Here is a 12,074-nt window from a genome sequence, read left to right on the forward strand (position 1 = left end):
TTAGAAATCCTAGAAAATGCTTGTTGTGGTGCCCATCTTTTCAAGACTTCAGGTAATTCTCAAGGTCTTCTGATTCAAGAGATGCTGACAGAATCTGAAAATTCTGACCGTTTAGATTAATTTGCTGGGGAGGGAGGGGCACGGGGGGCAGTAAACATTTTGAACTTCAGATTCAAAGAAGAAGAAGCAGCAAAATAGAGAAGGAAAATGCAAAATTCCAGAACCCCTGAAGGTTTCGCCCTCCACTGACTAATGCCTTCACTGAGTTAATTCAACTATCCGTTTCCCCAATGTATCAGTCTGGCTAGAGATGAAAGATAGATGCCATAAACAGACCTGCTATGCAACCCTAGAGACAACCCTCATCCCTCTGGTCCTCTGGGGGAGAAACGGACAGCAGACATTAACAGGGAGATACAAGTCCAGAGGTGCAAGGTACAATATGGTAGACATTAGCTACATGTGGCCACCGAGCACCTGATATACAGTTGGTCCAAACTGAGATGTGCTGTCAGGATAAAATACACACCAGATTTCAAAGTATAGAAAAAAAAAAAGGAGTATAAAATATCTCAATGTTTTATATTGAGTACATGCTAAAGTAATATCTGGCATATATTGGATTAAATATATAATTAAAATAAATTCATCTGTTTTTTTTTTTTTTTAACTGTGGTTACTAGGAAATTTGGAAATACACATGTGGCTCTCATTTGGCGCTCTCATATTTTTACTGAACAGTGCTAGTCCAAAGAATCCCACTCTCACCTGGATTCTTTAAAAGGACACAACCAAACATAGGAAAACACACTCAGACTCACAAAACAAATAACATCATTTTCTTCAAGGTAATCTTGACACATTGAGGGAAGTAAGACTGATTAAGTAGCTCTCCTCTCATGGTTGATCTATTCATGGGTCAAACCAAATGCTCTTTTGTAATGATCTGTTTTAGAGAATACCAAGAAAAGCCCTACAGGGCATTGGTCAAAGCACGTGGATTGGGGTCACACAAACCTGGGTGTGAATCCTATATGCTATTTACTAGCTGTGTAACCTCAGGAAAACTATCTAACATCTTAAGATCCTGATTTTAGGTAAAAGAAATGTAATATTTCCCCTACAGGGCTGCTGGGTGGGTTGACAGCAAGAGGTAAAGAACTTGAGCACTATATCTATCTAACATATAATGCTTGGGAATGGTAGCTATTTTAGTAAAATCCAAGCAACATTATCTAAGCATCTTCCAGAGTAATGATGGGGTAGAGGAAATGGAGGGCAAAGGAGAAAGAGCCACTCATCCTGAGGCCTTGAAACCAGTGAATTGAAGCAGAAATTCTTAGGCTCAGTATTTATTCCGCACAGTACAACACTGCCCCCTAGTGACAAGAATGTTGATAAGCATTCAGAGCAGGACGTAAGTGAGAAAGAGAAACGTAAATTTTCCTGAGCACTAAATAGTAAGTACTCCAGATCTGAGAGATTGTATTAAACTATGATTTTTACTCGTGAGTCACCTTTAAAGCAGTGGCATGGAATTGGAAGAGCAATAATACTATCAAGATTTACTATTAACCCAGGGATTGTCACATTGTTAATTACACAGTTTCTCAAAAAGGAAAACAGTCATTCTCCCTGGACATATTAAATGTAACACTTAAAGAGGAGAAAGCTTGCCTGTGTGTCAAGTTACTAGGATTTACATTAGTATGACAACACAGGAAGTTGGAGCTTTGTGGACTGCTCGCTTTTTGTGAGTAGTTTGCGAACCAGATTTGATCATATGTTTTGTTTCATGCAACTATCAAGGTCAAAACTGAAGGCTGAGCTGTTCTATACGCTTTAACACAATCTTCTGCACTAAGCCAAGAAACCTGTGCCTGGGCTGTAGAGACCAAACAAGAGGAGACAGAAATGCTTAGCACAGTACCTGACATACAAGCATCAAGTAATAGCTGCCTATTATTTTTCATTGTGTTGTTTCTGTTGTTCCAACTGCCAGAGACCCATGGAAGAAAAACTATAAGATGCAATGATTCCTCTTACTTATTTTGGTATGAAATCAAGGCCTACCTAATTTCATTTCCTGAGGCATCTATCAAATGTACTGTTCTAAAAGAACATCTGAACATAACTTTGATGTCCCTACGATGCTGCTGCTACTGAGTGAAGCCCAGTGTTAGTTTAGAATTCAGATACTGATCTTTAATAAGGCACAAAGAGGACACTGTAATCAAAACCACCTGCAAAGACAAGATGTGTTATCATTTTAATCATAAACCTAACAGGGTCATTCTGGGCAGTCTTTGTCCACCTTCATTCTCCTCAATGAATCTGGACGAAAACCTTACTACTTTAAGTTAGAAGGATATTGTAATAACTTTCCTCATTTACTTTTCATTTTTACTGTAGTGACCTCACGCCCAAATATTTCTCATTTGATGATCAGCTGGGTTAATATGTGCCCCCTGAAGCCAGCCCCAGACAAGGGAAATGCACTCTCTAGTTACAGTTCTATAGTGCTTGCTTTGATATCCTGAAGTCACTTTTGATATCCTGGAAAGGGAAAGAAAGCCAATGCAAAGACAGGTCTTACTGAGGTCGAGGGTACGTGCCAGTGCTGGGTAGAAAGCAGGGCAGTGCTGGGACCCACTTGTAAGAGTCCCGAGTGCTTAATTCATAGAAGCAAGGATTAGTGCTACACACCTTGTCGTGATAAGGTCCTAAAACAATCCAGCCACAGAACGTGTAGCCCAAGTAGATCATACCAGCACAAGCACAGAAGCGAAGAACTTTGGGCAGTGAGGCTTGCATCGTTAAAATGAGCACCTGAAATAAAAATCAACAGGAGGGAATTTAAAAGTAGCTGACTGGCACCCAAAGAAGGAATGAGTCTCAATCCTAGTGCCCTACCCGATGCCACATCCTTACATTATATGCTTGGAAGTAACCCAGGTATCTGATGACGCCAACCCAGACAAAGAGTGTAGACGTTCCGAGCAAAATGCTGCACAGGTCGTAATTGGTGAGATTCTAAAGAATGAAAAAATAGACATGAGTAAAACACTCCACTCCGTTCAGGGTATTAACCTCACTTTAAACTGACTGGAAAAGAATGGACTGACTGCCTCTCTATATGTGATACTAAGAGCCCGTAAACTGAAGAAGAAAAGAGCACAATTCCAAATGTGTTTCTCATTTCCTTTTGGTATTTGAGTTGGTTGAACTGAGTTTTTGTTCAAACAGTATCTGGAAATAGTAATTGCCTTTACTACTGACCTAGGCATTAAAGAGTATAAAGTAATGGTGTTTGTTAAATACCAAACAATACCATTCACCTATTTTTGAAAGAAAGCTCCAACATGATTTGCTAACCCAGTTCTTTCTCTCAAGGACTTTTAAGTCTAATTGAGGAGACAAACACACAAACACAGTTCTAATTTAATATACTAAGTGCAAAGAGAGCCACAATGCCTGGCATGTCACACAGGGCTCTCCAGAGGGTGACTCTAGAATGGAGCCGGGCCTGGAGGGCAGGTTGAGAGAGGACACTGCAGGTCAATGGACAAAGGCTGAACAGAGGCACAGGCCAAGAGCCAGCAGGATGTCCTAGAGACGACCACTGATGGGTCCGGGAGACCTAGGACAGGGAGGGAGGCAGAGCGAGATGATGGGTTCCCCAGACACCATGCTGAAAGGAGGACACTTCATCCCAGTTGGGGCCCTGTGAGGCAGAGAGGATTTAGACACTTCTGGACAAATTAGTTTGACAGTGGGGTGGATGGATCTGAGGAATATAAGGAGGAAGGCAGGAAAACCAATGAGAAGACTGTTGTGGGGTGCCTGGGTGGCTCAGTTGGTTGAGCATCCAACTGTTGATTTCAGATCATGTCATGATCTCACAGTTCTTGAGTTCGAGACCCCCATCAGGCTCTGCGCTGACAGTGCGAGGCCTGCTTGGGATCCTCTCCCACTCCTCTCTCTGCCCCTCCCCACCCCCAAATAAATAAATAAACATTAAAAAAAAAAAAAGGAATATGCTATAGTAGTATAGGCCTGAGAGGAAGATATCGTGAAGGAAGCCAGAGTAGTCAGGGTGGAGAGGAGGGAGGCACTTCAGGTGGTCGGCATCTGCTGACTGACAGCAAGGAGGGGAGAAGAGCCAGATGAAGGGGGGGTCAAGATGTAGTCATGGGATTAAATCAACTAACAACAAGAAGGTGTCAGGTGCCTAGTGGTCACTCAGTATTCCTGTCCTCACTCCCCTCCAAGCGCACCCATCAATCATGGATAGTCGCCACTGGCTCTTGCCATGATTGGTTCATGGGCCAGCTGCTTCTTCTGCAACTTAAAAAAAAAAAAAAAAGAAAAATGAAGCCCACCCAAACAGCCAATTTTCTCAGTTCCTATTGTGAAGATGCTGAGTTTCCTGGGGGATATTCCTAGGGATATCGTCTTTCACAGAACAACAGTTTCCTTAGTTTCCCTTGATGAGGAATCAAGTCAGAGGAAATAACCCAGGCATCTGATGTGAGATGGTTTTATAGATGTGAGAAAAGAGAAAACATCAGACTCAAAGTAGTCTCCATAAGGATTTTATATCTCAACGTGCCGGGGGTCCCCCAGAAGAAAAGAAAGAGCAGAACATTAAAATGGGTTGCCCTCACCTTTGCTTTAATTTCCATTTTTAATATGGATCCAATTATCGTCATTAGGTCGCTGATAATCACCAGGATATACCATCCATTGATGAACTCCCACTGGTCGGCGTTACACACGTGTCGCTTGTACTTCTCCAGGAAGAAATTGAGAAATCTCTGCGGCAAACATTTTAAAAAGCATTTCTTACAAACCACACTGCCCTCTGGAAGGAGAAGACAAGCGCAAAACAGTGCTCTCGCCTGTAAAATGATATGGCATTACCTTTCCCAACCTGACAGATCCTCTTTGAGGGTGGGGATTACGGCCCACTTTCCCCCATAATCTATTGCAGCTAAAAGTAAGCATTCTAGTACCTGCTAAGTTAACTCAAACATCAAATGCTCATGTTCTAACACCAAGAGACTCTTGTCATAATTGCTACCGCATAGTACATTCTCAATATTTTACACGTTATCAACTCATTCAATCTGACTCCCCTATGAATCAGGTCTATTTTCAGAAGAAGAAACTGAGGCATGGGAAGGCTAGGCAGGATATGGGTCTGGGCAGCCTGGTTCCAGAGTGTGTAGTCCCAACGGTGGGAGTCAATCGTGACTCCCAATGGTGCCCCCTAACTTCGGCAGACCCAGGACCATGACCTCAGATGGAGATCATTAAGAGGCCTGGGGGACAGGTAAGAGAAGCAGATTATTTACAAAATAAGTTGACAAAGGTCAAGAGTAAGAAAAATAGGGGTGCCCAGGTGGCTCAGTTGGTTCAGTGTCCAACTTTGGCTCAGGTCGTTATCTCACAGTTCATGAGTTCAAGCCCCACATCAGGCTTGGGCTGACAGCTCAGAGCCTGGAGCCTTCTTCAGATTCTGTGTCTCCCTCTCTCTCTGCCCCTCCCCTGTTCGTGTTCGCTCTCTCTCTCTCTCAAAAATAAATATTTTTAAAAAAAGAGTAAGAAAAATAGATTGTACACTATTTTCTTGCTCCACGGATAGTATCCACAAATGATGACTTCCTGTATTACCCCTGACCCCAGTCTGCATTTACACACATACAACAAGCCAGAATAAGATTTGTGGGGAGCTGAAGTATATATTCACAAGAACTCTGAGGGTAAAAAGGTAAAATGAAACTCAGGAGAGAATAAACTATTTTTAAAAATAGAAAAAAGTATTCTGTGCTTCATTATAACCCATTTACCATGCCTCCCTGTCAAAAGGAACTCTGATTTGAAGACAAAAGATGAAACCCACACATGCTATTACTCTGTTCTTAAGATCATGCCTGAATTTAAGAGGGTCTTGTTTATTCTGGAAACATTCAAAAGCCTCAGAGTTCACCACTCTGCACCTATGCTTAGCAGCTCAGTTTTAAGCAGGATAATTATCTGATCCCACCTGACATGCCAGGAGCCTTACCCACCCTGCACACCTCAGGTTGATTAATGCCTTGTAGGGGGACAATCGTTCAAAGGAATCTAATTTAGTCAAGAGCTCCAAAAAGGGCAGGATGACCCAACATCAACTGTCCACTGTCTGAACAAACAGGATGGAGGCCTAGAAGGGGGAGAGAACATTTGAACACACACTTACCTTTCGTAACCTTAGAGCTAGAACAATGGATCTTGTGCACAGAATAAGAGATGCCAAGCATATCACAATGACAAATGCATCAAATGCCAGCACGTACTGGGTGTTTTTCTGAACTGAGGAACAAAAACAGAATTCAAATGTTAAACACACCTTACTTGGGAATAATTCTCAAACAAAATGGCAGTCTGAAAAGTTCAAATGATAAATGCTTAAATATCAGAAACAAATCACACTGCACTCATTTAGAAGTCTTTAGGGTAAAACATTCTCTGATGTTAAGTTATACATTTAAAAACATAAACTCTTTGGGGCGCCTGGGTGGCTCAGTCGGTTGGGCGTCTGACTTCAGCTCAGGTCATGATCTCACGGTCCGTGAGTTCGAGCCCCGCGTCAGGCTCTGTGCTGACAGCTCGGAGCCTGGAGCCCGTTTCGGATTCTGTGTCTCCCTCTCTCTCTGCCCCTCCCCTGTTCATGCTCTGTCTCAAAAATAAATAAACGTTAAAAAAAAATTTAAAAAAAAAACAACATAAACTCTTTGCTAAATGTACTAAAAATATTTCCTATAGAATAGAACTCAACAGAAGGTGGTCCATTTGGGCTCTATTCAAAAGAGGCAAAACTGGTTCTTTTTCATAAAAACACAAATATCAAATTTTCCGTTACTGAAGGAACAATTCAAAACACTGCTCCTCAGAATCCCCATTTCCTTTCTTTTTTAATGTGCATTTGCTTTTGAGAGAGAGAGAGAGAGAGAGAGAGAGAGAGAGAGAGAGAGAGAGAAACAGAGTGCAAGTGGAGGAGGGGCACAAAGAGAGGGAGACACAGAATCCAAAGCAGGCTCCAGGCTCTGAGCTGTCAACACAGAGCCCGGCGTGGGGCTTGAACTCACGAACTGTGTGTGAGATCATGACCTGAGCCAAAGTTGGGCACTACACTGACTGAGCCAACCGGGTGCCCCCAGAATCCCCCCTTCTGTTTCTCGACCTTACTGTGTACTATGTACTGTCCCAGTTCAATAAGCTTCTTCTGCACATGGAGAAAACCACCTCTTGGAATGGAATCACAGCAGTAATCAAATTGTGGTCGCAGACTACACAGTAGCATGGGGGAATGTACTGGAGGAAGATGTACCTGTAACCTCTGCTTCTCGGAGACCTGATGGTAGCATTCCAAGTGCCTGGCCCCCTGCCCATGCCTGCAGCTTCGTCACCTGCCCCTCGGTGCTCTCCCCCACCTTCTCTACCTTGATGCGACACTGTTCTTCCTCTGTCCCTGCTCCTACCAGATTTGCTGGCCCTCTTGCCTCAGGGACTTCTCAAGTGCTGATCCCTCTGCCTGGAGCACACCATACAAGTCAGATTATTCTTTTTCAGCCTTGGGTTTCAGATTAAATATTAAACATTTCAGATTAAATATTTAGGGAAGAGAATTCCCTAAATTCCCATCTTTATTAGCCCCTCCTATATTCTCACAGCACTCTCCACAAGTATACATACTCATAGCTCCTTTCATTCTTCTTCGTGTGATGGCCACTGAACCCATAACGATGTCTTCTAAGATGGCACACACAGCAAGGAACACAGGGACAGTGCAAAAAAGGAAAGACACAGTCTCTGGAGCCTGATGAGCTGGCTCTGAACCTCAGCTCTGCACTCAGAAGCTGTGAAGCCTTGGGGAAGGTCCTTCAGGGTCCTTATCCTTTGTCACCGCCCCCCCCCCCTCAAAATAGGTAGAATAAAAAAAAAAAAAAACCTCTACATCATAGGGCTGTTGTGAAGATTAAACAAGCTCATATATGAAAGCACTTGGAACAGTCCCAGGCAAACCACAGCACGCATTCACAGTGCTTCTTGTTGTGTATCATTTGACGCCTACCTTCCCCACTAAATGATTGACTCTAGGAAGTGGGGACTGTATGTGTTTGTTCAACACTACAGTGTCCGTGCTTTCGTAATGCCTCAGTGTGTTTATGAGTAAGTGGAGAGCACTGGCACAACATGAGAAGACTACTGGATAATCCAAGTTAGAACCTGTGAAGGGCTGAGGGAGAGGAGAAGGCATAGAGCTGTGAGAGACCAAGAGTCAACCTGGTCTCCAGAGGGACCTAAACAAGAAGAGAGAAGGACCATCCAGGAATGACTCCGGTTTTTCTGTCTTGGTGAGGTGAGCTCAGTCTGGACATTCATGACAAGAGAGGAAAACCTGGTGGCAGCTAAAGCCACGGGTGTGGACATAGCCACTGAGAGAGACCACAGAGGAAAACACAACTAGGAAGGATGGGGGTGGGGGGGGGGAGGGGCAGCAAGGTGGGGCATTATGAGGAGATGAGCTCAAAAAGTAGACCGAGAAGGGCCATGGGACAAGGGAATGGGACTGAGGGCAGGTGAACTTCAGTGGCGTGCTCAGAGGGGATTATAAATCGGAGCACTCCACAGCGACACCTCTGCAGAAAAGGCATCTAACAAAAAGACCAAGTGTGTATGGATTTAGTAATGCAAGGGCGTGAGCAACAACGGCAAGAGTGTCTGAGGGCAAACAGCTTATCCTGTGCGTTAAGGGCATAGGCAGCGAGTAAGTGCAATTCAGTGACCGAATTATTGAGGCGTGCTGAGCTTTAGATGCCTCCACTGCAGTAGGGGGAGCAGCTGGGCCTGCCTCATGGGCTGTCAGGAAATCAGGTGAGATCACTTATGCCCAGTGCTTGTTGCAACGGTACCTAGCACCTAGCACTTACATTTACTTCCAGCCGTTTTATAACGAAGAAGCTTAAATTATCTTGTGATAACATCTAATGAGTAGATAAGAAAACAACCTAACTGGAACCAAAGATAGACTTTTTCTTTCTTCCTTCCTTTCCATCTTTCTTTCTATTATCTATGTATCTTTCTATGTGTGTGTATTTCTACATACCTATGTATCTATTTCCTCCTTTCTTCTCTTTCTTTCTATGTATCTATCTTTTTATCTATGTATCATTTTTTCTACATACCTACCTAATCTATCTATGTATGTATCTACCTGCCTACCTTTCTATGCATCTGTGTATCAATCTTTCTATGTATGTACATAAGTATGTATGTATCTATCTAGCTATATCTTTCTATCTTTTTCTTTCTTCTTTTCTTTCTTTCCTTCTTTTTTCTTTCTTCTATCATTGACCTATCTTTCTATGTGCCTGTATGTCTGTCTGTCTGTCTGTCTGTCTATCTATCTATCTATCTATCTATCTATCTATCTATCATCTATCAGGGCTATCTATCTATCTATCTATCTATCTATCTATCTATCATCTATCTATCAGGGCTATCTATCTATCTATCTATTTATCATCTATCTATCAGGGCTATCTATCTATCTATCTATCTATCTATCTATCTATCTATCTATCTATCTATCTAGGCCATGGAATGAGATGGAGGAAATAGGTACAGTACTTGGGAATATGGGACTGAAAGCCTTATGAAATGCAAGAAGAGCATCTAATACCTTCCTTTCTGACATACAACTAGCACAAAATCTCTATGATTTCTTATACTGGGCCTTATTTATAAATAGGAAAATGGAGGCCCAGATCTAGAAGGATAAAGCATCCTTCCTAACACAGAAACCAGTATTATATTGTTTGTTTGTTCTTGTCATACTAACTGCAGACACCTTTTTAAAGTTTTTTATTTAAGTTTTCATTTTAAATCCAGTTAGTCAACATACAGTGTTCCATTAGTTTCAGGTACACAATATAGAACACTTCCATACATCACCCTGTGCTTATCACAAGTGCACTCTGTAATCCCCATCACCTATTCCACCTCCCTCTGCTAACCATCTGTGTGTTCTATATCGTTAAGAGTCTGTTTCTTGGTTTCGCTCTCTCTCATATTGTTTTAATTTCACCTATTCAGAAAACTAGTTGGCATGTTACAAAAAGTTATTTATGAACGTCACAAGTGCTTTCTTACCCCAGTGAATCTGTTACCCCCACAGGAACATTTCTCAAACTTGGTTTATAGAACACTAATCCAGAGAGATGCCCTTGCCAACCTGGTTGGGGAAGTCCTACACCCCACCCAGTCCTCCCAGAGGTCCTAAGGAGTCAGTCTTGCACACACTGCCGCTCTCACCCAGGGCTTCCCCTATTTACCACACCCCCTTTCCCTGAAACACTTGGGAAATCACCCATCAGTGGGGAACCTTGCCCACTAATGCCTACCTCCTCCAGCCCCTCATGCCTGACTTGCTACGTTTATAAAATCCAGTTAAAGTGAAGACTGGTGGCAAACTTGGGGACAAGTATTCGAAGTCATAAAAGGCAACATGAGGTTTCTCTGTGAAAATGGACAACCCCTAGTTATTTCGCCCTGTGATAACACAGGTAATGACAAGAGGAAGAGAAAAGCCTCAGAGTAAGTGAATGGACACGAAGGAGCCTCAGAACTTTCGGAAAATAACACCAAGATTCCACTAGATGTCACCCTTGCCTTTGTCCCACATCCCCCAAAGCCAGGGCAGACAGTTTCCATAGACAAAGGGGGGGGGGGGGGGGGGGGGGGGGATCCACTTTCTCAGCTGGTTTCCAAACTTCAACTTTTTAAGGGTTTCATGTCACATCATTTTATTTTAAATTCATATTCTCCTAGTAACAGAATCTGGTTTCTTCAAAAGACACGGCTCTGGGAGAAACTCAGATGTCAGCATTCCTACTAAGGGGTCTGTGAGGTTAGTATTTCTCTTCATTGGCCACAGAAGGGAGCCAGAACTCTTCCCTTTTGAGTAATAGGCAAGGAAAACTCCCTGATATGTAGCAGCCCTGTGGGGAGGAAGGAAACACGTTTGACTGACTAACGCTTCAGTCATAATGACTGTTCCAAACCACATTTCATTCGTGACAAAAGTTAGCTTTTCTCACATAAAATAGCTGAACCTATACCGGACTAGGCAGCTGATCTGCGTGTCTCTGTGGGAGGCAGCGTGTCTGCTGGGAAAGAGGAACCGCTTTCAAACAGAAAGAAACTAAAACTGTCTACACGGACCAGAACCTTGAGTCAGTTAATGGAAATACTGAAACCAAACCTTCAGAATCCTTAAGATGTATCGTATAACTGAAAAAGCAACAGGCCCACCGACAAATCTAGATTAAAACAAAACTAAAAGAGTTAAAAACCATGGGTATTTCACATTTTATGTTGTTCTGACAATCCTGTCCAAGGCAAATGCAGTTCAACAAAACTTGTAAGTGAAAAAACACTGACAATCCATTAACACCATCCTGACCCCTCTGTGAGAAGTTCCACAGAGTCCACCTTATACTACGGACGAAGACGTGTTTCCTGAGTAACCACCGAGTAAACCACCCAATGTTTGGACAGGCTGCTCCCTGAGCTCCGAGGGCCTTGATCCTTCCCTGCTGTCAAAGGTTCAGCTCCAAGTATAACCTCCCCAACAATCACTGGTAGATTTTCTCACTCTGCCCCCAAAGTTAACCTTTGCTTTCTTTATCCCCATCCCTTTTCACCTCCACCACTTATTCCTATTCATGACACATCAGAGATTCTACAAGCAGGTCGATCTCACTCACTAAGGCGTTTTCTACCTTTTTCCATAGTGCCCAGCAACTGCTATGTGCCAACTCTTGTTTTCGGTGCTTTCCTTGACATATGAACCCATTGAATACTCAGCATCCTGGAAGGCAGATACTATCATCACCCTCATTTTATAGAGAAAGGTACTTAGAAATAGGTTAAGTGATTTGTCCAAGATCACAGGCATAATGAACAGAACCAAGACCCAAACCCAGGCAGTCTGGCCCCAGAAACAGTGATCCTAATGACCGGGA

The 12,074-nt window shown here is 42.9% G+C and overlaps 1 protein-coding gene across 3 annotated transcripts in view; it reads right to left on the reverse strand.

Moving 5' to 3' along the window:
- The window catches only part of MCOLN2 (mucolipin TRP cation channel 2), a 56,796-nt gene that overhangs the window by 11,073 nt on the left and 33,649 nt on the right, over positions 1 to 12,074 (reverse strand). For all 3 annotated transcript variants that reach the window (XM_042952436.1, XM_042952438.1, XM_042952437.1), the window contains exons 8-11: positions 6,245 to 6,357; positions 4,668 to 4,817; positions 2,932 to 3,033; positions 2,707 to 2,829 (exon numbers count right to left, since the gene is read on the reverse strand). In XM_042952436.1, coding sequence (XP_042808370.1) covers positions 2,707 to 2,829; positions 2,932 to 3,033; positions 4,668 to 4,817; positions 6,245 to 6,357 — 488 coding nt within the window. The remainder of the gene's footprint in view (positions 1 to 2,706; positions 2,830 to 2,931; positions 3,034 to 4,667; positions 4,818 to 6,244; positions 6,358 to 12,074) is intronic.

Source organism: Panthera leo, chromosome C1 (assembly GCF_018350215.1).
Source record: "Panthera leo isolate Ple1 chromosome C1, P.leo_Ple1_pat1.1, whole genome shotgun sequence".
Lineage (NCBI taxonomy): Eukaryota > Metazoa > Chordata > Mammalia > Carnivora > Felidae > Panthera > Panthera leo.